Source organism: Mobula birostris, unplaced genomic scaffold (genome assembly GCF_030028105.1).
Source record: "Mobula birostris isolate sMobBir1 unplaced genomic scaffold, sMobBir1.hap1 scaffold_532, whole genome shotgun sequence".
Taxonomy (NCBI): domain Eukaryota; kingdom Metazoa; phylum Chordata; class Chondrichthyes; order Myliobatiformes; family Myliobatidae; genus Mobula; species Mobula birostris.
Window position 1 is genome coordinate 72,832 of NW_027278264.1, and position 27,809 is coordinate 100,640.

Here is a 27,809-nt window from a genome sequence, read left to right on the forward strand (position 1 = left end):
CGCAGATCTGCCCCGCCCTCCGCTTTGTGACGTAGGATCACGTGGTGTGCCAGCCGTGGGGGTGGTGTGTGAGTGGCAGATTCAGCTGTTGACTCTGTGAGGCTGGGTCCTGGTGCATCACAGTTTTTGATCCAAGTAAAATGGACCGGGACTTCGAGCTGCCCGAGTTTATGAGGCGCTGAGTTCTGGGATCAGATCTTTGTTTCTGGAGTTCCTTTGGAAACAATGACTGCTGATCTGAGGAGAGACTCGAGGAAACCTGCAGATGCTGGAATTTCAAGCAACACACATAAAAGTTGCTGGTGAACACAGCAGGTCAGGCAGCATCTCTGGAAAGAGGTACAGTTAGGACAAGGGTCTCGGCCCGAAACGTCGACTGTACCTCTTCCTAGAGATGCTGCCTGACCTGTTGCGTTCACCAGCAACTTTTATGTGTGTTGCTTGTAACCTGAGGAGAGGATGCGTTCCCATTCCATCCTCACAGGTAGTGGCTGCTCTGTGTTTGCATCAGTAGAAATAAAATAGACCAGTGTTCAAACTGTGTTTGGAAATTCCCCCTCACTGTCACCTGTCTATCAGGCAGTGGAAATAAAACATAAACCCAAGATGCAGGAGATCGGCACTAAAAACTGAAAATGTGTGAGGCCATTCTGATAAAACGTTATTAACCTGAATCGTTAAGTTTGTTCCTCTCCCCACAGCTGTTCCTTACCTGCTGAGTGTTTCTGGTAATTCCAGTTTTTTTTAATGTCACTCACCCTGGTCTGGTTTATATTTCCTGAAATGAACCTGTTTTAACCTGGGAATGCAATTGGCTCAGTCTGTGATAGTAGAACATGAAAGAAAGCACAACTTTTCCCTGGTACTGATATGTCTGTTATTCCTGGAAATGTGTTCTGTACATTGGTTGCTGACAAGGTTTACAAGAATAATCTCAGGAATGATCGGCTTTATGTATTGTCACGTACTCCGTGACGGGCTAAAGAACCAGCAGAATGGAAAACACTTTGAAGTCCAGTATTGTTATTAACTAATATTATTTATTAGTAACTATGCAATACAGTAATATAAATGCAGATATGTCAAACAGGTTAGCAATGAATATATATATATAGGAATATATAAAAACCAAGCTTCTTCAAGTCTAGGGGTAAATAGATCGTCTTACAATGATGAGTAAAGTTCAGTTCAGTTCGTGGTATTGAGTTGAGTAGTGATAGAGAGAGAGAGGGAGAGATTTGAGTCTTCAGGTGAGCTGATGCTGTCGATCTTCCTGTTGTCCTCTGAAATCCTTTTGAAGTCACTGACTGTGACCACAACAAAGGGGGCCGTTCTTCTGTGGTGGAATTATCAACCCACGCGAGGGTTGGACACACAAATAGCTCCCCACCGGTCACACCCTTTTCACACTGCAAGAGCCGCTGATCGATTCTCCAAAACCCACCTTTTCTGTGGGCACAACAAAGCTCATTCAGTGTCCAAAACCATTGTGTCTGTAGCTCTATCATCTGACCTTCTATTTATCTCACCGCACTGAATACCAACTGCCTATCAAGTAGCTCCTCCCTTCTCTTGTAAGAATACAGAAGCTGAGAGTGTCCCTGCAAAAGTGTAAACATACTGCTGAAAAACCATAACATCATCTCAAAGCAGTCTTTGTCTCTCTCTCTCCTTCTTTCTCTCTCTTTTAACAAGGTGTCTGGTGTTGAATACACCTCTATCTCTCTTTTCAAAAGCACAGTTCATAGGGGTAATTCAGGACCCCCGTCACAGTATGAGGAGCATTTGATGGTTCTGGGCCTGTGCTCAATGGAGTTCAGAGGGACTGTGGGGGTGCTGGGGAGATGTACGGTTAAGTAAACCTACCGAATGCTGAAAAGCCTGGATACAGTGGACACGGAGAGGATGTTTCCATTAGATATTAATCTGACAGCACAGTCTCAGAATAAAGATGTTTCCCTTTAAAACTGAGGTGAGAGATTTTTTTTGGCAAAAAGCTGTCTGATGTGTGTGCGGGTTTCAGGTTACCAACCATTCCCTCCTTTCCCAGGTGTGTACAATTATGTTTCCATCATTAAAGGCTTGGTCTCCTGCGAAAGTGCTGTAGCAGGCCACAAATTGCTCCCAATAGTCTGGTCCCGATTCCCCAGGCTTAGGTTTTTATTAAAGTACCTTAGTGATATCTACAGGTTGGTGGAGAGCCCTTTCCAATGCTTGAATTATCTGGTCTGTCCGTTCATTCTCATTATGGTTTCCCGCTTGTAACTCCTGATAGGTTTGGTATCTCAATTCTGCCTTCTATTTCCGCCCCTCATCAGCTGAGAGAATCGTGCAGCAGAGACCGAATAAATCTTGCGGGGTCACTTTAAGCATTTGTAGAGTACTGCAGACATACTGAGCAAACTGTGCTGGTCTTTCTTTTCTATGTGGGGCCTGATTCATGATCATTATCATTTCTTAAGGCTTCCAGGGTGCATACACAGGAATCACTGAGGGCTGTCCCTCCTCCTGCTCGTGGACTGGGCATCATTCGGGTCGGCAATTGTCTTTGTGGAGCCATTAACTCTGGGGTTTTATTGGATTCTTCCCTCCCTGTCTCAGTATAATCCTCGGTATTCCCTTTCTGGATCTCAGGGTATAGGGACCTCCCCTCCCCTGATGCCGCTGTTTTACCTGAGCCGCCACCGTATCTGAGTACTGGGAGAATTGGGGTTCGGGAGCACGGGTGCACGGGTCGGTATGCCAGACATGTGTTCGGGATCCCTTGTTTCCCTATCAGTTAGAACTTTAGACTGACGTTCCTGCCCTTCCCTCCTATGTAAGCCAGCCTTGGTTTGCTTACGTTGTTTTTCCTGCTCTCGTTTTCAACGCCCATCCACCATTCACACTCCGGTTTTAGCCTCTCCCAACCTTTGGCATTCCTTCTGCAGTACATACCTTTGTCCGTTTGTCACATGCATTATTCCTCCAACTTGCTAATAATATACTGTTCCTCTTTACATCTGCCTTTTCCTTCCATTCCCTTTTCAACAACTTCCACTTCTTTCCACAGTTCTTTTTCCATATCAAATTTACTGCTTTTTCTCATGAGGTAATATCCTACCACAGTCTGCTTGGCACTCCCGATATTGGGATCCTGTTTGTGACGCCGAATGTTGAAGTTAAATCTGAATAAAACTTGAGAGACCAGCTTCTTATCATCACCACAGTTTATTGCGTATTCTGCTGCAGGAGTTTGAGACCCAGTTGTCAAAGGGAAGGCATGTAAGCACTGCCACCAACTGACAAGTGGAATGAGTTAGTCAGGTTACAGCCGTATATTTATACATAGTAAGCCGCATACCTTACTGTTGGTAGATGTTATTTGAACTGGTACAGCCATCATGTCTGTTGGTGTAAAACTTAATTAATTAGATAAGAGAGTTCATAAGGTTTTAGTTACAGATGGATGTACCATCCAGTCCTTATCCGTTGTTCCCTTTGTAAGGTCCTGACTTAATTACAGACAGATGTTCATTCCTGTCCTTATCAGTGAGTCCTCCTCTCTTTACTCAAACGAGGGTACAATGTATAATGTTATCAACTAACGAAGGTACAATGTACAATGTTATCAGCTCTCAGTCTGTCTCTCTGCAAGCCGCAGAGAACTGGTAATGAGCCTGTCTCAGCTAACTGCTGATGACAGAGTTTACTTCAGTTCAACATTCCTGTTCAGTCCCAATTATTCTTTTAGCCAGAGGTTACATAGGTTCGAAATGATTTTTTAATATATCCTCAATTCCTCGGGAGGATTCAGGGAAAATATTTATGTCCAATACAGAAACTGGTGTTACCTGTGTGTATTGTGGTGATACAAAAGTTGCTGGAGAATTCGCAAGTGGAACGAAGTGGAGTGATATTTGGACACCTGACTTTTTAAAGTGTAATTTAGCAAGCAAACCACAGATGGACAATGTGCAAAAGCTCTGGTGAGAAAATACTTCATTACCCGTTACAGGCCTGCTGCATAGTTTGTGTGAGAGTGCAGGTGAACTTGATCGAACACAGAGGAGATCAAAGTTCCTATCGACAGTGATTTGCTAGCTGTTAAAATGAATACCTCTCTCTATATAAAATTCACTGTGCACATGTTGTCACTGGGTAAAAAAATGCACGGTACAAGATTTATGTATACGCTGGTCATTACAAATTAGAGGGCACATTGGTGGGAAGGTGGGGAGATCTCCAGCGTCCCTGATGCCCTCAGCTACAAGATGTGCATCCAGCTGCAGCTTGTAACCCTGCACTTTAAGGAGCTGGAACTTGAAATGAGTGAATTCCAGGTCATCCAGGAGATGGAGGGAGTGATAGATATGACATGAGGAGAGGTGAGTTGCACCCAAGGTGCAGGACATGGGAAACTGGGTGAGAGTCAGGAAGGGGAATGAGGTTAAATAGCCATCGCAGAGTACTCTTGTTGCTATCCCACACAACAACAGGTGGACCACTTTAGAAACTGTTGGGGAGATTACCTAGCAGAAAAAATTCAAAGGGATGACAGGGGATTCATTACTTAGGGGAATAGAATGAGAGGGAACTAATATCCTAGTGGTAAGGCTTGCTAGTGCTCATGTGGGGGAGGGGGTGATGTGGTTAAAATAGTTGTAGGGGGGAATGGGAGCCAGAATGACAGAACAGATAGTGGAGAGGGTGAATTCAATTGACTTTATTACATACATCCTTCATATACATGAGGAGTAGAAATCTTTACGTCTCCATCTAAATGTGTAACTTAGAGTCATTTATAATAAATAGTTTGTACATAAGACATAGAAGTCAATTGTATCAGCATGAATTAATCAGACTGATGGCCTGGTAGAAGATGATGTCCCAGAGCCTGTTGGTCCTTTTGCTGGGGTACCGTTTCCTGGATGGTAGCAGCAGGAACAGGTTGTAGTGGTGGTGAATTGGGTCCCCAATATCCTTTTTACACACCTGTCTCTGTAAATGTCCTGAATAGTGGAAAGTTCACACCAACAGATTCGCTGGGCTATCTGCACCACTCTCTGCAGGGTCCTACGATTTAGGGAAGTACAGTTCCCATACCAGGCAGTGATGCAGCCAGACAGGATACTCTCAGCTGTATCCCTTTGGAAGGTTCTTAGGATTTGGGGCCCCATCCCAGACTTCTTCAACCATCTGATGTGAAGGAGGTGCTGCTGTGCTCTTATCAAAACACAACCATGTGAGATCCTCGGTGATGTTTATGCCGAGGAACTTAAAGTTGTTCACCCTCTCAACCCCAGATCCATTGATGTCAATAGGGGTTAGCCTGTCTCCATTCCTCCTGTCGTCCACAATCACCTCCTTTGTTTTTGTGACAATCAGGGAGAGGTTGTTTTCTTGACATCTGTCAGAAGTTGTTCAGACCTCAGATAGAGCGAGCAATGAAATGGTTGAGCATGGTGTGATGAATGTGCTGAGCTGAGGATATCACAATGCAAGAAGCATCGTAGGAAAGCCAGATGAGCTCAGGACAGGGAATTATGATATTGTCGCCATTATTGGGATTTGGTTGCACCCAACAGTCTGAGGGATTGAGAGGAACAAATTTGTAGAGAGATCGCAGACCATGCCAAGAAACAAAGGTTGATTCAGTAACTGATTTTAACTTGCTATATTTTGACTGGGACTCCCATACTGTAAAAGGACTAGATGGGTTTGAGTTTGTCAAATGTGCCCTTAATCAGTACGTAGAATACCCGACATAGAAGTGTGTGATAAGCTGTTAGGAAATGATCCAGGGCTGGTGGCAGAAATCAGTGATCATAATGCCATGAAATTCAAAGCAAATATGGAAACAGATAGGTCTGGACCATGGGTTGAGATTCTAAATTGGAGAAAGGTCAATTTTGATGGTATCAAAGGATCTGACAAGTGTGGTTTGGGACAGGCTGTTTTTTGGCAAAGGAGTACTTGGTATGTGGGAGGCCTTCGAAGTGAAATTTTGAGGGTGTCTAATTTGTATGTGCCTGCCAAAATAAAAGTTGAAAGGTAACTGGTGCAGGGAACCTTGGTTTTCAAGAGATATTGAGGCCCCGGATATTTTGTTCCTCTAAATGCCTCAGACTGTTGGGAGCTACCAAGACTCATTAATGACTGCAATATCATAAATCAATACCCTGAGCTCATCTGACTTTTATTTTAGTTGTCTTCTGTTTTTTTTCTAAAAGCTTCCAAATAGTATTTGCTCTTTTTTTTGCCCTCTCTTTGGCTTTTATGTTGGCTTTGGCTTCTCATTTCAGCCATGGTTGTGTCCTCCTGCCTTTCCAATGCTTCTGCTTCGTTGGGATGTATCGATCACTCAGCTCCTGAATTGCTACCAGAAACTCCAGCCATTGCTGCTCCATTGTCACTCCTACCTTTTCCCTTCCAAACAAGTTTGGCCAGCTTCTCTGTCATAGAAACATGGAGAATTTCAGTATGGAAACAGGCCATTTGGCCCATCTAATCAATGCTGAAAAAACATTTAAGCTGTCTAATCCACCGGGACCATCGCCCTCCATACCCCTACCATCCAGGTACCTATCAAACTTCTTCGAAATGGTGAAACTGAGCTCATATTCACCACTTGTGCTGGCATCTCATTCCACACTCTCACAACCATTTCAATAAAGAGCTTTTCCACACGTTCCCATTAAATTTTCACCTTTCCCATTTACCCATGACTTCTGGTTGGCATCCCACCCAACCTCAATGGAAAAAGCCTGCTTGCATTTACCTTATCTATATTCTCATAATTTTGTATACTTCTAACAAATCCTCAAAGCAATGTATAATTTCCTTGTTTATGTTTAGAGCCTTTTTCAGGTGTATAAGATGATGAGGGGCATTGATCGTGTGGCTAGTCAGAGGTTTTTTCCCAGGGCTGAGATGGCTAACACGAGGGGGCATAATTGTAAGCTGCTTGGAAATAGATACCGAGTGGATGTCAGGGGTAAGTTTTTTTACACAGAGAGTGGTGGGTGCGTGGGATGCACTGCCGGCTATTTGCGTGAGAATGTTTCAGTTACTGTGGGGCCAGGAACCCATGCAGCTCAGTGGGAACAGGGAATAATACCAATGGAGAGAGTCAAACTGAGCCAGGTCACAGATTGGAGATGACAGAAATGGCCCATTCTTATAGAGACAGAAAGAGCATCAGAGAGTTTGATTGTCATTCCAGATACCAGCACTGTGCCCAGTTAGAAGATGATTTCTCTCTCCAACTTGAGTTGAACTTCACTGTAACAGTGTGATGTCAGATCACACCTTGACAACTCAAGTGATCTCATCTGAAATCTTGTGCTTCACCCATTGATGGATTTTGTAAATCTTTTTACAGGTTAAGAATGACAAGGAATTTGTCTATGGGAATCTCGAACACAACACATCAGGTTTTCTGTCTCTGTCCAGATATTTAAGAAGTGGAGCAAGGGATTCACTCGATCATCCTTCCTGCTCAGATGTGGGGAGGAATTCACTCGATCATCTGACCGACTGACATGCCTGTCATTTTACACGGGGGGGAACCCGTTCATCTGCTCAGACAGTGGGAATGGATTCAGTCGGTCATTTCAACTGAAGGTACATCAGCAAGTTCACACTGGGACAAGGCCATTCACCTCTTCTGTGTGTGAGAACAGATTCAGTCGGTCTTCTCGCCTGTGGACACACCAGTCAGTTCACACTGGGCAGTGGCTGGTCATCTGCTGAATTTGTGGGGAAGAATTCACTCAGTCATCTGACCTAATGGCTCACCAGCGAGTTCACACCAGGGAGCGACCATTCACGTGCTCGGACTGTGGGAAAGGATTCACTCACTCATCTAGACTGAAATTACATCAGCGAGTTCACACTGGAGAGAGGCCGTTCACCTGCTCAGACTGCGGGAGGGGATTCACTCGGTCATCCGCCCTACTGGTACACAAGTCAGTTCACACTGGGGAGTGGCCATTCACCTGCTCAGACTGTGGGAAGGGATTCACTCGCTCATCTGAACTGAAGATACATCAGCGAGTTCACACTGGAGAGAGGCCATTCACCTGCTCAGACTGTGGGAAGAGATTCACTCAGTCATCTCAACTTAAGGTACATCAGCGAGTTCACACTGGGGAGAGGCCGTTCACCTGCTCAGACTGTGGGAAGAGATTCACTCATTCATCTCAACTTAAGGTACATCAGCGAGTTCACACTGGGGAGAGGCCGTTCACCTGCTCAGACTGTGGGAAGAGATTCACTCATTCATCCACCCTACAGAATCATCAGCGAGTTCACACTGGGGAGAAGCCGTTCACCTGCTTAGAATGTGGGAAGGGATTCACTCAGTCATCCCACCTACTGGTACATCAGTCAATTCACACTGGGGAGAAGCCGTTCACCTGCTCAGTTTGTGGGAATAAATTCACTCTGTCATCCCACCTACAGAATCATCAGCGAGTTCACACTGAGGAGAAGCCGTTCACCTGCTCAGTCTGTGGGAAGAGATTCACTCATTCATCCAGCCTACGGAGTCACCAGCGAGTTCACACTGGGGAGAAGCCGTTCACCTGCTCAGAATGTGGGAAGAAATTCACTGATTCATCCACCCTACGGAGTCACCAGCGAGTTCACACTGGGGAGAAGCCGTTCACCTGCTCAGAATGTGGGAAAGGATTTACTCAGTCATCCCACCGACTGGCACACCAGTCAGTTCACACACAGGGGAAGCCGTTCACCTGCTCAGTTTGTGGGAAGGGATACACTCGGTCATCCTACCTACAGAGACATCAGCGAGTTCACACTGGGGAGAAGCCGTTCACCTGCTAAGAATGTGGGAAAGGATTCACTCAGTCATCTCAACTACGGGCACACCAGTCAGTTCACAGTGGGGAGTGGCCGTTGTTATGAATCCCTTGGTTTCGTTTGCTGTGGACTGTCATTTTAAGAGAGAGAGAGAGAGATTAAGAAGGCTAATCAGTCTGATTTGCAGCTTGTTTATATCGCTCACAGCTTGTTCAGTTTTAACCAAGGGCACAAACACTAAGAGTCAGAGGAAGAAAAATGGAAGGATCAAAACCAGGGAACTAGTGGCAAGGGTCACTGTTTAGAACTATACTTTGCCCAGAAGGGTGGGTTAATTATCGAAACAGCGTACATTGCATGTGTGGTTGTCACCTCGTTTGATCCATTGGAGTGGATCGGATTTGGGGTATCCTGTGAAGACCACTTATGTCTTATGTGCCTGGGTGTGGTGTGGTAATTCACTTGAAGATGATACCCCTTGTGAAAAGTCACTTTCGGTGATAATTCGTATGTGGATTTGGAACGACGACGAATAAAATCTACAGTGACTATTCTCTTGTTTTACCAACATGGGACCTGTGGAATTCGACATAATTGCCTTCTCTTGACATTTACCCTGGATTACAAATATCTCTCTCTCATCACCTGTTCCATGGATGAACTGAACTTTCATAGTTTACTCAAGACTCTAAGCCTGGTTTCCCCAGAGCTCAATATTTTGGGAGTTGTATTTAAACACATATATACACATAATACTGTTCACTTTTGTTTATCTTGCTTAAGTTACTATATTATAAGTAGATACTCGCAATGACAGTGGTTTTAACATCAAAACCAGACTCCAGGTGTAGTCTACTGCTGCTGGTTTGTTTCTAAAGCGCAACAAAATTGAGACCTGCGTTCGGGATATGAACAAATTCGGGGGCATATTTATTGAATAATTATCAATTTCATTGGGGAAATCCCTTTTGATTTATTTGCGTGTGAAAAATCAGCAGCAATGGATGTTGATAGATTTCTGGAAGCGCCAGTCTCTGAGGCATGAGAGGATGCCAGAAGGATTGGGTTGTTGAGTATTGCTAAAAGGTTAAAATTTGCTAAGGTGAAATTGACAATGAGGAGGGCACAGAGAAGCAGAAAAACAGAGAAGAGGCAGAAAAACAGAGGGAGGAAGCACAAAGACGGGCTGATTGAGCTGGAAAAGATGGAGAGATTGCAGCAAAGGCGTCTGGCATTAGACTCTGGTGATAAGTTTGAGGCCAGTCAGGAAGTTAAATTGGTACCTCCATTTGATGAGGCGGATGTTGATAAATACTTCCAGCATTTTGAGAAGTTTGCTCAGAGTTTAAAGTGGCCAAAAGAGGGTTGGCCTATCCTCTTACAAAGTGTAATTAAGGGGAAGGCTCAGCAAGACTATTCTACTTTGACAGTTGATGAAGCAGCTGTTTTGGACATAGTGAAACAGGCTGTGCTCAAAGCTTACGGGTTGGTCCCAGAAGCAAAAGTTTAGAAATTTGAGGAAATCTGTTATATGGAATTTGCTTATGAGAAATTTGTGTGTTTTGACCGCTGGTACACATATAAAAATGTAAATGATGATTTTACCAGCTTGAAAGAGTTGGTTTTAATTGAAGAATTCAAAAGGTGCATCCCTGATGACATAAACATGTATTTAGATGAAAAGGATGCTGCCACTTTGCAGGTGTCTGCTAGATTAGCAGATGAGTTTGTTTTAACTCATAAGATTAAGTTTACGCCGAATAAGAGTTTCCAGAAGAGTAGCAGGGATAACCAGTGTAAACCAGAAATTAAAGCTGGGATTACTAACAAGTGCAAGGATGAAGGGCAGCAGTTGAAGGAGAAATATTCTTGTCTTACTTGTTACTATTGTAAGAAAGCTGGTCATATGATGGCTAATTGTTCCGTCCTGAAGAAGAAAAAGGAAAAGGAAGCAGTCCCAAATGCCTGTGAATCAGTATGTTGAAGCACCTATAAACCCACAGGGTTCTGAACATTCTGTTGAGGCTCAGTTAAGGACTGAGGGGTCTGACCGAGTTAAGAAGGTATTTGATTATTTTAAGCCAGATGGGTTTGTATTAGTAAAGGAAGGGTCAACCCCAGTACCAGTGACAATTCTTCGAGATACTGGGGATTCTCAGTCACTTATATTAGTGTTCTAAAGTTTGGTGATGAGATGGACATAGGTGAGGTAAATTTTATTAAAGGCATTGGGGGTGGCATGGTTTCTGTGCCATTGCACAGGGTAACTTTATATTCGGTGTTGGTTTTGGGACCTGTTAAGATCAGATTATGCTCCGGTTTACAGGTGGAAGTTGTTACTTTGCTGTTAGGGAATGACCGGGCAGATGGTAAAGTTGTTCCTGCAGTGCAGTTGACAACTAAGCCAACCACTGACGACCCACAGATGGATTTTAACATTTATCCTTCCTGTGCAGTAACTCGAAGTATGGCTAAAAAGTCTGCCAATGCAGACGATTCTGGGCAGCATGATTCTGATAACCATGATAGCCAAAATCGGGATTCAGGTTATGATAACTTGTCAGGGACTTTTCTGCCTTCATTGTTTCAACAAGATTCAGGTAGTAAGTCTGATGGAATAGATTTATCCCTGCCTAGGAAGAAGTTTATAGCAGAACAGAACCGAGACCCTGAGATTGAAGCTTTAAAAGAAACAGCTCTCTCAGATAATGAGATTAAGAAAGTGCCAGTAGGGTATTATCTCAAGGATGGAGTGTTAATGAGGAAGTGGAGGCCATCTGCTATACCTGTGAGTGAGGAATGGGCAATTGTTCACCAAGTTGTAGTCCCTAAAGTTTATAGGACTAAAATTTTAGCTTTGGCCCACAGTATGCCCTGAGGTGGCCATTTCAGAGTGAATAAAACTGTAAACAGGATTATGAAACAATTTTACTGGCCTAATTTGAGGAAAGAGGTTGTGACCTTTTGCAGAACCTGTCACACTTATCAATTTGTGGGTAAACCTAATGAGGTCACCCCAGTGGCCCCACTCCGGCCTATACCTGTATTTGGTATACCCTTTTCTAAAGTTATAGTGGATTGTGTTGGCCCATTGCTAAAGACTGAATCTGGCCATCAGTATTTGCTAACTATTATGTGTACTGTATCCAGATTCCCAGAGGCAATACCTCTCAGAAATATTAAAGCTAAAACTGTAGCGAAGGCTCTTACCAAGTTTTTTACTTTATTTGGTTTACCTAAAGAAATCCAGTCTGATCAAGGAAGTAATTTTACATCTGGATTGTTCCAGCAGGTATTTTATGAACTGGGAGCTAAACAAATTACATTGTCTGAGTACCATCCAGAATCACAAGGGGCTTTAGAAAGATTTCCTTCTACCCTCTAAACAATGATTAAGACATACCGTGTTGAAAATGGAAAAGACTGGGATGAAGGAATACATTTGCTTTTGTTTGCAGTAAGAGAGTCAGCACAAGAGTTACAGGGCTTTAGTCCTTTTGAACTTGTATTTGGTCATAGAGTGAGGGGAACTTTGGCCTTGTTAAAGGAACAGTGGATTGATGGGGATGTACATGTTAACTTGTTAGACTATGTTTTGAAGTTCAAAAATAAACTACACCAAACTTGTAGTCTAGCAAGACAAAAATTAAAGATTTCTCAAAACAAAATGAAGTGTTGGTTTGATGAGTGGGCTTGTGAAAGAAAATACCAGGTGGAGGATAAGGTGCTTGCCTTATTTCCAAGGTTGACGAATCCACTTCAGGGGAAATTCAGTGGACCGTCTGAAATAGTCTCTCAAAGTAATGATGCGAATTATGTTACTAAAACACCCGACCGACGTCAACTAACACAGGTGGTACACATAAATATGATAAAGCCTTATTTTGACAAGCAGGCACCATCTGTGAGTGTTGTCAAAATATATGAATCTAGCAACCCTGAGAATGAAACAATTGACTCATCTAAGGCTATGTCCACACTAGACCGGATAAATCCGTAACCGAAGCTTTTGCTCTTCGTTTTGTCCTTCTGTCCACACTGAAATGGCGTTTTCCTCCCCCAAAAATGGAGATTTTGTTCAACATCCTCCAGAGTGTGTAAATTTGAAAACGCCGATTGTGCAGAGCAGTGTGGACGGGGTAAACGGATATTTTTAAAAACGCTGTCATGACGTGCTGGTACAGATGGCGGCAGCGCGACATTTCATTGTTTTCTTGACGCAACCTCCCACACAACCTAACAATTTCAGAATAGACGGCAACAATACTGAAGCCTGAGGAGTTAAAAATGTACTTACCAAATACTTTGACCCATAGCTTACTGAATAAATAAGTATACTTACTTTGCCCTATTTTCTGTCCTTGCTTGTGTGAAGGTAGTTTACCTATTTATGCAAGTACTTCTTTCACAATAGATGTGTAACAGCCTAATGTAACATTGTATGGAGATACAAGCTAACACTGATGCAGACATGTTTTATACATTTAACAAGATGCTTTATTTGTCACGGACCCTTCTGGCAATCCCCCACCTTACTATTTACCTCAGGAATTGGGCTTCGATCCCCTCGTTTAATTTCCAATCATTCCCAGGTTCCACCAACTACACACACCTGCTTTCCATCAGAAAATGCAGGATAAAGACGCTGTGATCACAACAAGGAGCTGTCAGTTCATTGGTCAACTCGGGTGTGAGTAACCTTGTTTCATGGTTCTTAGGGACATTAGTTCCAAGTCCAGCATCGCTCCTGGAATCTCTCCAAACCCAAGGCTTCAGGTATATACTCTTCTGGAAACCGATTCCATGCTTGCTACGGTGATAACGCCTCCCGACTCTGCCCCCACGCCCGTGTTCTGCACTTGCGTTGGTCCACCGCCACACTTGTGCAAATAATGTATTAATGTATTGCTTGTGCAAACATTCAATAGATGCAATTGTCACCTTTGCCCAGTAACTCATTTTATTGCACATGTTAAATACAGCAAAATAATACACAAAGACATGGCAAAAGTAAAGGTAAACAAATGAGGTAACAGCAAATTTCACTTTTGCCCAGTAATAAGCCTTATTGCATTTAGTTGTAGCTGTCGTCCCTTTCATCGATGAAGAGACTATGGCTGTAGAAAACATTTCTGGACAAACGCGCACCAAGTCTTTCATTTGACAATTTTCTTTTAAGTTTCTCTAGTCTAACTGGACAAACGCACACCAAGTACACCGTTTCCTCTCCACTTGTTTTCCGTGTGTCTTGCGCATGCCCAGTAGGAGGAGATTCACCCAAATATCCATTCTAATGTGAACGGAGGTATTTTGAAAAACACCTGGTGTGAACGCCTATCGTTTTTAGGCCAAACCGGCATTTTCAAAATTATCCGGTCTAGTGTGGATGTAGCCTGAAACTTTTTACAAGCCAAACATGGTTCCAGTTAGGCTAATGAACTTGGTTGTTCTAGAAAACATTGATAACAAGTTGGCTCATCTGCAGCCAAAGCAACAACAACAGCTGAGGAATTAATTCTGAAGTTTAAAGATTTATTTCCCGACGTTCCCAAGCAAACCACGGTCACAGTACATGACGTAGATATTGGTCAAGCCAAACCGATTAAACAGCAGTCATATCGCATGAATGTAGAAAAGCGTAAATTGGCTGAGCAAGAAATTGGGCTATTATTAGGCCTTCAAAATCAGATTGGAGCTCACCCTGTGTTATTGTGCCCAAATCTGATGGTAGTGTTAGATTTTTCACTGATTATAGGAAGGTAAATGCGGTAACATAAACAGATGCCTATTCTTTCTCTAGGGTGGATGATTGCATCGATAAGGTTGGAAAAGGTAAATTTCTTACAAAGATTGATCTGTTGAAAGGGTATTGGTATGTTCCATTGACGGACAGAGGTAGAGAAATTTCTGCATTTGTGACACCTACTGGGTTGTATGAATACAATGTTTTGCTGTTTGGAATGAAAAATGCTCCAGGAATATTCCAGAGAATGATTGATTCTGTAATTTGAGGGTTAGAACACACAGTTGCCTATATTGATGAGTTAGTCACAGGGAGTGACACTTGGGAAGAGCATATCTCTGCAGTAGAAAAGCTGTTTGACAGGCTTTCCCAGTCCAGCCTTCCAGTTAAGAGTGAATTTGGCCGTCCCACTGTGACCTATCTTGGCTATGTAGTAGGTCAAGACAAGTTGGCTCCTGTTCAGGCAATTTCTGAAGTTCCTATTCCAACTAGTAAGAAGGCTCTTGAAATGTTTCCAGAAATGGTTGGATATTATCGTAAGTTTTGGAAGAATGCTGATATCGCTCTTCCTCTGACTAATCTCCTGAAGAAGGGTGAAAAGTTTGTTTGGACCGAGCCTTGTTTGGAGGCATTTCATCGATTGAAAGTTATTATTTGAGATTAGGCCAATCAGTGTAGTGTCGTCAGCAAATTTAATTAGCAGATTGGAGCTGTGGGTGGCGACACAAGTCATGGGAATACAGAGAGTAAAGGAGGGGGCCAAGGAGACAACCCTGTGGGGTATGTGTGCTGAGGTTCAGAGAGACAGAGGTGAGGGAGCCCACTCTTACCACCTGCCGGCGATCTGACAGGAAGTCCAGGATCCAGCTACACAAGGCAGGGTGAAGGCCGTGGTCTCTGAGCTTCTTGTCGATACTTCACGCCTTCATATGGCTACCGCTCTGCCCGTGACTGCAAGGAACTGCAGAGAACTTTGGAGAGTAGAGAACATCAGAGAAACAAGCCTCCCCTCCATGGACTCTTCCTACACTTCCCCTGTGTCGGAAAAGCAGGCCGTGTACTCAAAGATCCTCACAACACACACATTCTTGCTGCAAACCCTCTCCCCCATCGGGGAAGGGATACAAAAGCCTTAAAGCATGTACCACCAGGCTTAAGGACGGTTTCCTGTCTGTGGCTATAAGCCAAATGAATGGTCTCCAGTATGATAAAATAGACTCGACCTCACAATGTAACTCGACAAGACCATGCACCATATGTCTATCTGCACTGCACTTTCTCTGCAGCCATAATGCTTTGTTACAGTTATTGTTTTGTCGTATATCAGCTTAATGTACTGTTGTAATGTATTGATCTGTGTGGCTGGTACGTCAGGCAAGATTTTCACTGTAGCTCGGTACGTGATAAAGATAAACAAATTCCCCATTTTAATGGTGTGGAAATATTAGACAGACTGAGATTCTGCTGTGTGACCTCAGAAGGAAACTTAACTGAACTGTTGTCATTTCTGAGGAATGCAGATAAATAGAAAAGGCTTCAATCTCGCATTATGATCTGCGGTATCTGGGATCAGGTGACCGGTTGTGGGTCTCCCATACCAATATCAGAATCAGGTTTAACAGCACCAGCATATGTCATGAAATTCGTTGATTCTGCGGCAGCAGTAGAACTTAATTCATAACAATAGATTTTAACTATGAATTATAATAATATTTATTAAATAGTTAAATTACTTCAGTGGTCCAAAACTAAAAATAAAAAAAATGTAATAAACTCTTTTAATTGTGTGGAAATTCTGGAGCAAAGCTTAACTAAACTGTACAAGTTTATGAGAAGCTCAGAAAAATAGGAAAGGCTAAATTCTCACATGAATGCTCTGTGTTAAATGTTTAACCATCACGGTGACTGAAGGCAGCTGCAGGTTCATGAGGGACTGTTACTGTCAGAATCTGCAGTTCTTGCGGCTGCTCATCGCACCCAGGACTGAACCCTGGTCACTTGAGCATTGGAGGAGTCTGTTCGGCTGATGTTAGCCTTAAACTGGACTGGTGTTTAATATTGTGGATCTGTGAAAGATCAATCAGTTCTGTATCAAATCTCGTGTCTCAGGTACTTCCTGTCTCTACCACACTCACAATGTACACTAGAGAGGCCATTCGGCCCATCTGGTCCCTGCCCAGGTTTCTGTTCCATATCATTATATGAAAATCTATCCCTGCCGTTCCCCTCTCACTCTCCCTGTGATGACAAGTTGCAACTAGTCACCACTCCGTGGGATAGGAGATTTCCCTTGAATTTCAGAGAATCATAGAAATCTACAGCACATTACAGACCCTTTGGCCCACAATGTTATGACGACCATGTAACTTACTCTAGAAACTGCCTAGAATTACACTACCGCATAGGCCTCTATTTTCCTAATCTCCGTGTACCTATCTAAGAGTCTCTTAAAAGACCCCATTGTATCCGCTTCTACCACCGTTGCTGGCAGTGCATTCCACACACACACCACACTTTGTTCAAAAAACTTAGCTCTGACATCTCCTCTGTACCGACTACCAAGCAGCTTAAACCTATGCCCCCTCGTGTTAACCGTTTCAGCCCTGGGAAAAAGCCTCTGGCGATCCACACGACCAATGCCTCTCATCATCCTACACATCTGCATGAATTTCCTGCATGCTTCTCTCCAGGCTGAATAAGACGATGAGCACACTGTGGTTTTAATGTTCTTCAGGGCTCTGGTCTAAGGTGTTTAAGCTCCTTCTTCCCTGATCTTTTCAACGTTTTGTGTCACTCTCACTCATTTCAAAGGACTGTGCCTCTGACAGCTGGGTTGTTGCAATGCACCTCTAAAGTCTGACAGCAGACCAGCGAGTGAATGTTCGATGGAACAGAGTCAGAAACCAAATAATTACCAGCCTGAGTCAGGGCTTTTGGGCTCCAAGAAGAGATGGCCCATAGAGATTACAAGGAGGAGGAGAAAGAGAAATTAGACCAGCAGGATGTGGCTACAAGTGAAAGATCAGAAACATTTTGAAAATGTTTGATTGAAAAAAAAGGTGGTTAATTTCTGCAAATTACTGGAGGAAATCAACATATCAGGCAGCAAATGTGGAGAGGAATAAATGGAGAACGTTTAGGCCGAGTCCCTTCAGCATGCCTAGACTGTGTACTCCTCTGCTTAGTTGCTGCCAGCATTTTGTGTGTGGGCGTCTCTGTATTTCCAGCAACTTTTGTATTTCATATCTGCATTTGTAAGAGGATTATACCTTGGCATTAAATACATGGAATACCTGTTGATATTGAGTCCAGAACAAGGGGCCACAGTTTGAGGATAGAGGGGAAGCCTTTTAGGACAGAGATTAGGAAAAACTTCTTTACACAGAGAGTGGTGAATCTGTGGAATTCTCTGCCACAGGAAACAGTTGAGGCCAGTTCATTGGCTATATTTAAGAGGGAGTTAGATATGGCCCTTGTGGCTATGGGGGTCAGGGGGTATGGAGGGAAGGCTGGGGCGGGGTTCTGAGTTGGATGACCAGCCATGATCATAATAAATGGTGGTGCAGGCTCGAAGGGCCGAACGGCCTACTCCTGCACCTATTTTCTATGTATGTTTCTATGTATATTGTTTGTGGGAGCCGCCAACACAAAAAAAAAACTGAGCTGTGGATATCGAACTAGTGCTTGCAGAAACTTTTAATGGCATCGTGATTACGCATAAATCCTTGCGATAAAAATGTCGCCGTCGCCGAAGCACCGATCAAATGCGCAGGCGTCAGGGTTGTTGCTGTTAGCGAATATCACGCTTGCGCAAAGTATACAAAAGGCCTCTGATTATTCGGTGAAGGTTAGAGCGGGTTTGCGGGAGGGACAGTCGCTGTGACCCACAATCCCGGGACAGTCCAGCTCTCTCGTCCCTCTCTCTCTGCCCCACGATCCGTACACGGGTCCCGGGGAGCTTCCGGCTGATGAGGGAATGGGAGCCGATGGATCTCTCAGACAGAGCTGAGCTCCAGCTGTCTAAATGCAAGGATTAGGAACTCGGAGAAACGGAACAAAATCTTTTACATCACCGGTTGAGAAAATCACCTTTGTTCTACCTCCAATCACAAACCAGAGAAAAATTGTAGATGTTGGAAATCCATGCAACAGACACAAAACGCTGGAGGAATTCAACATTAGTACTCTTTTCCATAGATGCTGCCTGGCCTGCTGATTTCCTCCAGCATTTTTTGTGTGCTCCTTGTTCTACCTCCTCTGGTGAGAAAATCCTTCATTACCCATTACAGGCCTGCTACATAGGTTGTGTGAGAGTGCAGATGAACTCGATCAAACCCAGATGAGATCAAAGTTCTTATCGCCAGTGATTTGGTTGCTGTTGAAATGAATACCTCTGTATATAAAGTTCAGTTTTCACATGTTGTCACTGGGCAAGAATTGTACAGCACAAGGTTTTTGCAGACACTGGTCATTACAAATTAGAGGGGACATTAGTGGGAAGGTGGGGAGACCTCCAGTGTCCCTGATACCCTCACATACCTGACTCCCTGTAACCCTGCACATTAGGGAGTTGGAGCTGGAAATGGATGAATTCCGGATCATTCAGAAATCAGAGGGGATGATAGATATGATACGAAGAGAGGTGAGTTACACCCAAGGTGCAGGACACAGGAAACTGGATGAGAGTCAGGAAGGAGAATGAGGTTAAATAGCCATCACAGAGTACTCTTGTGGCCATCCCCCAGGACAACAGGTAGACCACGTTAGAAACTGTTGGCAGGGAATTAGCTAGCACAGGAAAGTCAAAGGGGATTTGTTAGTTAGGGGAACAGAACTAGAAGGGGACTAATATCCTAGTGGTCATGCTTGCTAGTGCTAGTGGATGTTAAACTGAAGTTGCAGGGTGGATGGGAGCCTGAATACCAGAACAGATAGTGGAGTCATTGAAGTGAATTGACTTTATTACTTACATCCTTCATATACATGTGGAGTAGAAATCTTTATGTTCCGTCTCCATCTAAATGTGCAATTTGTAGTAATTTGTAATAAACAGTATGTACATCAGAATGGTCAATATAATATAGAAATACAATTGTATCAGCATAAATATATGAGTCTGATGACCTGGTGGAAGAAGCTGTCCCAGAGCCTGTTGGTTCTGGCTTTCATGCTGTGGTACCATTTCCCGGATGGTAGCAGCTGGAATAGTTTGTGGTTGGGGGTGAATCAGGTCTCCAGTGATCCATCAGGTCCTTTTTTACACATCTGTCAGTGTAAGTGTCATGAATAGTGGAAAGTTCACATCTACAAATGCACTGGGCTGTCCGCACCACTCTCTGCAGAGTCCAGCGATTGAGGGAGGTACAGATCCCATACCAGGCAGTAATGCAGCCAGCCAGGATGCTCTCTATTCTGCCCCTGTAGAAAGTTCTTTACATTTGGGGGCACATTCCAAACTTCTTCAGCCTTCTGAGGTGAAACTGGCATGCTTGTGCCTTTTTCACCACACAGCCGGGATGTACAGACCACGTGAGATCCTCGACGATGTTTATGCCGAGGAACTTAAATCTGTTTACCCTCTCAACTCCAGATCCATTGATGTCAATAGGGGTTAGCCTGTCTCCATTCCTTCTGTAATCCACAACCAGCGCCTTTGTTTCTGTGACATCGAGGAAGTGGTTGTTTTCTTGACACCAGTCAGATGTTGTTCAAACTTCAGACAAAGTCAACAATCAAAAGATTGAGCATGGTGCTTCGAATGTACTGAGCTGTGTAAATCAAATGCAAGAAACATCATGGGAAAGCCAGATGAGCTCAGTGTATTGAATTATGATATTGTTACCATTACTGGGACTTGGTTGAAACCAAAAGTCTGAGGGATTGAGAGGAACAAATTTACAGAGAGATCACAGACTATGCCAGAAACAAAGACTGATACAGTAAGTGATTTTAACTTTCCATATATTGACTGGGGGTCCCATACTGTAAAAGGACTAGATGGGACAGAGTTTGTCAAATGTGCTCTCAACCAGTAGAATTCTCAAAGTAGAAGTGTGCAATAAGCTATCAGGAAATGATCCAGGGCTAGTGACAGAAATTAGTGTATGGGAAGACTTTGTACCTAGTGATCATAATACTATGAGATTCCAAGTAAATATGGAAAGAGAGAGGTCTAGACCACAGGTTGAGATTCTAACTTGGGAAAGGTCAATTTTGGTGGTATCAGAAAGGATCTGACAAGTGCGAATTGGGACAGGATGTTTCTGGCAAAGGAGCACTTGGTAAGTGGGAGTTCTTCAGAAGTGAAGTTTCGAGGGTTGTATGTGCCTGTCAAAATAAAAGTTTGGTAACTGGTGCAGGGAACCTTGGTTTCCAGAGATATTGAGGCCCCGGATATTTTGTTTCTCTAAATGCCTCAGGCTGTTGGGTGCTACCAAGACTCATTAGTGACTACAATATTATAATTCCACACCCTGAGCTCAGCTGACTTTTTTTGAAGTCATCTTCTGTTGGTTTCTAAAAGCTTCCCAATAGTTTTTGCTCTTTTGTTTGCCCTCTCTTTGTTTTTTACATTGGCTTTGGCTTCTCATTTCAGCCATGGTTCTGCCCTCCAGACTTTACAATGCTTCCAGTTCTTTGGGATGTATCTATCACTCACCTCCCGAATTGCTCCCAGAAACTCCAGCCATTGCTGCTCTGTTGTCAGTTTCTACCAGTTTCCCCTTCCAATCAAGTTTGGCCAGCTTCTCTGTCATAGAAACATGGAGAAGGTCAGTGCAGAAACGTGCCCACTCTGGACGATCAGTGAATGGTAATCTATACTGTGAATGGTATCTATAATGTGAAAAAGACTAAGGAGCTGGTGGTAGACGTGAGGAGAGCTAAGGTACTGGTGACCCCTGTGTCTATCCAGGGGGTCAGTGTGGACATGTGGTGGCCAGTGCTATCATGTTTGCTGTTGTGCGCTGGGGCAGCAGGCTGAGGGTAGCAGACACCAACAGAATCAACAACTCATTCGTAAGGCCAGTGATGTTGTGGGGATGGAACTGGACTCTCTCACGGTGGTGTCTGAAAACAGGATGCTGCCTAAGTTGCATGCCATCTTGGACAATGTCTCCCATCCTCTACATAATGTACTGGGTGGGCACAGGAGTACATTCAGCCAGAGACTCATTCCACCGAGATGCAACAGTGAGCGTCATAGGAAGTCATTCCTGCCTGTGGCCATCAAACTTTACAACTCCTCCCTTGGAGGGTCAGACACTCTGAGCCAATAGGCTGGTCCTGGACTTATTTCATAATTTACTGGCATAATTTACATATTACTATTTAACTATTTATAGTTCTATTACTAGTAATTATTTATGGTGCAACTGTAACAAAAACCAATTTCCCCCAGGATCAATAAAGCATGACTATGACTATACGAGGAGGCAAAATAGATAGGGTAGATTTTACATAGCATTCTTGCATCTGTATTTACTCAGGACACAGATACCCATTCAAACTTCTCATCAATGGTGAAATCGAGCTCACATGCATCACTTGTGCTGGCATCTCATTCCACACTCTCAACCATTTCACTGAGAGGTTTTCCACATGTTCCCCTTAAATTTTCACCTTCCCCACTTACCCATGACCTCTGGTTGTCATTCCACCCAAACTGAGTGGTAAAAGCCTGATTGCATTAACCCTATCCATACCCTCATAATTTTGTACATTTCTAACAAATCCTCAAATCATGTATAATTTCCTTGTTTATGTTTAATGCCTTTTTTAGGGGTCTAAGATGATGAGGGGCATTGATCATGTGGATAGTCAGAGGCTTTTCCCAGGGCTGAAATGGCTAACATGAGGAGCCTGAATAACAGAACATATAGTGCAGGGTTGTGGAGACAGATGTTGTTCAGACTTCAGATAAAGTCAGGAATGAAAAATTTCAGCAACTTTAGTTTAATCCCCCCCATACACACACAAACCCACCTTCCCATGCAGCTCTATCACCCCTTTGGCTTTCATCTCCCAGATCAATAAAAAGGAGGTACATACCAGTTACAGGTAAATAGGAACAAATGGGGTACTTATGAAGTACAGGATATTCAAGTGAACACTTACGAAAGAAATAAAAGAAGGCATGAGGTTGCCCAGCAGACAAGGTGAAGGAGAATCTTCAGGGATTCTGCAGATATGTTGAGAGTGAAAAGATGGCAAGGGAGAAAATTAATCCTCTGAAAGATCAGAATGGTAATCCATATGAGGAGACAAAATAGATGGGGGAGATTTTTTTGCCATCTGTATTTACTCAGGAGATGGTCACAGGGTCTATAGAAGTGAGGCAAAGCAGCATCAACTTCATGGACCCTGTACAGATTACAGAGGTGGAGGTGTTTGCTGTCTTAAGGCAGATTACCATGGAAAAATCACCAGGGCCTGACAAGTTGTTCCCTATGACCCTGTGGAAGACAAGTGCAGAAATTGGTGGGGCCCAAGCACAGGTATTTAAATCATTCACAGTGACAGGTGAGGTACTGGAGGTTTGGAGCCAATGTTATTCCGCTGTTCAAGACAGGCTCCAAATATAAACTAGGAAATTATACGTTGGTGAGCTTGACATCAGTAGTGGAAAAGTTATTGGAACGTATGTGCAGGAACTGGATATATAATTATTTGGATAGATGTGGACTGATTAAGGATAGGCAGCATGGCTTTGTGCATGCTAGGTCATGTCTAACGAATCTTATCGAGCCTCACGAGGAAGTTATCAGGAAAGTGGATGAAGGCAAGGCAGTGGATGTTGTCTACATGGACTTTAGCAAGGCACTTGACAGAGTCTCATATGGGAGGTTGGTCAAGAAGGTTCAGTCACTCAACATTCAAGATGAGATAGTAAATTGGATGAGACACTGTCTTTGGGAGAAGCCAGACTGTGGTAGCAGATGGTTGCCTCTCTGACTGGAGACCTGTGACTAGTGGTGTGCCACAGGGATCACTGCTGGATCTGTTGCTGTTTGTCATCTATGTCAGATATCTGGATGATAACATGGTTAGCTGTATCAGCAAATTTGTGGCTGACACCAAGGCTGGGGGTGTAGTGGACAGTGAGGAAGACTATCATGGCTTGCAGAGCAATCTGAACCCACTGGAAAAAATGTGTTGAGAAACAGAAAATGGAATTTAATGCAGACAGGTGTGAAGTGTTGCACATTGGTAGGAACAAGGTCTTACACAGTGACTGGTCGGGCTCTGAGGAGTGATGTAGAAGGAAGGGATCTGGGAACGCAGGTCCATAGTTCACTAAAAGTGGTGCCCCAGTTAGGTAGGGACGGAAAGAAAGATTGTGGCACATTGGCCTTCATAAACCAAAGTACTGAGTACAGGAGATGGATGTTATGTTGACGTTGTATAAGAAATTGGTGAAACCTAATTTGCACTGTTGTGTGCAGTTTTGGTCACCTACCTACAGGAAAGATGTTAGAGGTTGAAAGAGTTCAGAGAAAATTTGCAAGGATGTTGCCACGTCTGGAGACTTTGATTATAAGGAAAGATTGAACAGGTCAGGCCTTTATTTGTTGGAACGTAGAAGATTGAGGGGAGATTTGATGAAGGTGTACCAAAATTATGAAGGTTATAGATAGGGTAAATGCAAGCTGGCTTTTACCACTGAGATTGGGTGGGACCACAACCAGAGGCCGTGGGTTAAGAGTGAAAGGTGAAACGTTAAGGGGAACATGAGGGGAAACTTCTTCACACAGATGGTCATCCGGTTGTGGAATGAGCAGTTAGCACAAATGGTGAATGTGAGCTCAATTTCGACACTTAAGAGGTATGAGTAGGTGCCTGGATGATAGGGATATGGGAGTAGAAAGTTAAAATAGTTCAGCACAAACTAGATAGGCCAAAGGGTCTGTTTCTGTGTTGTACTTTTCTATGACTGTGACAAGAACCTTAAATAATACTAATATTCACTTTAATTCCTTTTAACAGACCAACCATTCATCTCAGCAGCAAATTTTTATATGGTGTTAAAACTGTGGCACTTTAAATTAACAGTGCATAAAAGAAAATCCCAGCTGCAGGTCAACAAAGGCTATTTGTGTGAGAGTGTTTCAGTTACTGTGGAGCCAGAGACCTATGTAGCTCAGTGGGAACAGGGAATAATACCAGTGGAGAGAGTCAAACTGATCCAAGTCACAGATTTGAGACGGCAGAAATGCACCATTCGTATACAGACAGAAAGAGCATCAGAGAGTTTAATTCCAGATACCAGATACCATTTAATTCCAGATACCAGCACTCTGCACAGTTAGAAGATGATTTCTCCTTCCAACTTGGGTTGACTGTCACTGTAACAGTGTGATGTCAGATCACACCTTGGTGACTAAAGTAATCTCATCTGAAATGTTGTCCTTCACCCATTGATGGATTTTGTAAATCTTTTTACAGGTTAAAAACTATAAGGAATTTGTCTATGGGAATCTTGAACACAACACACCAGTTTTGCTGTCTCTGTCTAGAGATTTAAGAAGTGGAGCAAGGGAACCACTCGATCATCCTTCCTCCTCAGACTGTGGGGAGGGATTTACTCGATCATCTGACTGACTGGCACGCCCATCATTTTACACATGGGGAGAGGCCATTCACTTGCTCAGACTGTTGGAATGGATTCCCTCAGTCATCTCAGCTGAAGGTACATCAGTAAGTTCACACTGGTCAAGGCCATTCACCTGTTCTGTGGGTGAGAAGGGATTCAGTCGGTCTTCCCACCTGTGGACACACCAGACAGTTCACACTGGGCAGAGGCTAGTCACCTGGTGAATTTGTGGGAAGGATTCACTTGGTCATCTGACCTCATGGCTCACCAGCGAGTTCACACTGGGGAGAGGCCATTCACCTGCTCAGAATGTGGGAAGGGATTCACTCGTTCATCCACCCTACAGAGTCACCAGCGAGTTCACACAGGGGACAGGCCATTCACCTGCTCAGTCTGTGGGAAGGGATTCACTTTGTCATCTCAGCTACTGAGACACCAGTCAGTTCACACCGGGGAGTGGCCATTCAACTGTTCAGACTGTGGAAAGGGTTTCACTTGGTCACCCGACCTACTGGTGCACCAGCGAGTTCACACCGGAGAGAGGCCGTTCACCTGTTCAGACTGTGGGAAGGGATTCACTCAGTTATCCACCCTACTGGCACACCAGTCAGTTCACACACGGGAGACGCCGTTCACCTGTTCAGCCTGTGGGAAGAGATTCACTCGGTCATCTGACCTACAGAGTCATCAGCGAGTTCACACTGGGGAGAAGCCGTTCACCTGCTCAGAATGTGGAAAGGGATTCACTCAGTCATCCAACCTACAGAGTCATCACCAAGTTCACACTGGGGAGAAGCCCTTTACCTGCTCAGACTGTGGGAAGAGATTCTCTCATTCATTTCACGTACTGACCCACCAGCGAGTTCACACTGGAGAGAGGCCGTTCACTTGCTCAGAATGTGGGAAGGGATTCAATCAGTCATCCACCCTACTGAGTCACCAGCGACTTCACACTGGAGAGAGGCCATTCACCTGCTCAGAATGTGGGAAGAGATTCACTCGATCATCCGACCTACTGAGTCACCAACGAGTTCACACTGGAGAGAAGCCGTTCACCTGTTCAGAATGTGCGAAGAGATTCAGTCGATCATCTGACTTACAGAGTCATCAGCGAGTTCACACTGGAGAGAAGCCATTTACCTGCTCAGAATGTGGGAAGGGATTCACTCATTCATCCACCCTACAGCGTCACCTGCGAGTTCACACTGGGGAGAAGCCGTTCATCTGCTCAGTTTGTGGAAAGAGATTCACTCGATCATCCACCCTACAGAGTCATCAGCGAGTTCACACTGGGGAGGGGCCGTTCACCTGCTCAGACTGTGGGAAAGGATTCACTCAGTCATCCCAACTACTGGCACACCAGTCAGTTCACATTGGGGAGCGAGCATTGATATGAATCTCGAGGTTTCACTTCCTGTGGACTGTCATTTTAAGGGAGAGGGAGAGATTAAGAAGGCGAATCAGTCTGACTTTCAGCTTGTTTACATCGCTCGCAGCTTGTTTAGATTTAACCAAGGACACAGACACTCAGAGTCAGATGGAGACAAAGGAGAAAAAATGGAAGGATCGAAAGAAGGGAACTAGTGGCCAAGGGTCACTGTTTAGAACTTTCCCATGCCCACAAGGGTGGGTTAATTATTGATTCAGTGAACATCGAATGTGTGGTTATCACCTCATTTGATCCATTGGAGTGGATCGGATTTGTGAAGACCACTTATGTCTTATGTGTCTGGGTATGGTCTGGTAATTCACTTGAAGATGATACCCCTTGTGACAAGTCCGTTTCGGTGATAATTCGTACGTGGATTTAGAACGACAAGGATAAAATCTACAGCGACTTTTCTCTTGTTTTACCACCGTGGAGCCTGTGGAATTTGACATAATTGCCTTGTCTCAACATTTACCTTGGATTACAAATATCTCTCTCTCATCAACTATTCCATGGATGAACTGAACTTTCATACTTTACCATCTCAAGCCTCTAAGCTCAATAGTTTGGGAGTTATCTTTAAATATATATATATACACACACACACATAACACTGTTCAATTTTGTTTATCTTGTTTAAGTTACTATCTTATAAGTAGATACTAATAAAGATAGTGATTTTAACATCAAAACCAGACGCCTGGTGTAGTCTATTGCTGCTGGTTCGTTTCTAAAGCGTTACAGTTCGTAAGAAAATTGGGGCCTGCGCCTGGAATATGAACAAATTTGGGGGCATATTGATTGATTAATTATCAATTTCATTGGTAAATCCCTTTTGATTTATTTGTGTGTGAAAAATCAGCGGCAATGGATGTTGATAGATTTCTGCAAGCGCCAACCTCTGAAGCATTAGAGGATGCCAGAAGGATTGAGTTGTTGAGTATTGCTAAAAGGTTAAAACTTGGAAAGGTGAAATTAAAAAACAGAGGGAGGAAGCAAAACGACAGAGGCTGTTTGAGCTGGAAAAGATAGATTGCTGCAAAGGGGTCTAGTGTTACACTCTGGTGATAAGTTTGAGTCCAGTCAGGAAGTTAAATTGGTACCTCCATTTGATGAGGCAGAGGTTGATAAATACTTCCAGCATTTTGAGAAGTTTGCTCAGAGTTTAAAGTGACCAAAAGTGGGTTGGCCAATTCTCTGACAAAGTGTAATTAAGGAGAAGGCTCAGCGAGCCTATTCTGCCT

General features: G+C 43.7%; 1 protein-coding gene across 1 annotated transcript in view; it reads left to right on the forward strand.

Moving 5' to 3' along the window:
* LOC140193359 (uncharacterized) overlaps positions 1 to 27,164 on the forward strand; it is a 27,505-nt gene extending 341 nt beyond the window's left edge. Inside the window, 2 exon segments of the mRNA XM_072250691.1 lie at positions 7,364 to 8,877; positions 25,408 to 27,164. Of these exon segments, the coding sequence (XP_072106792.1) occupies positions 7,771 to 8,877; positions 25,408 to 26,532 (2,232 nt within the window). The 5' untranslated portion in view covers positions 7,364 to 7,770 and the 3' untranslated portion in view covers positions 26,533 to 27,164.
* Positions 27,165 to 27,809: the final 645 nt, after the last annotated feature.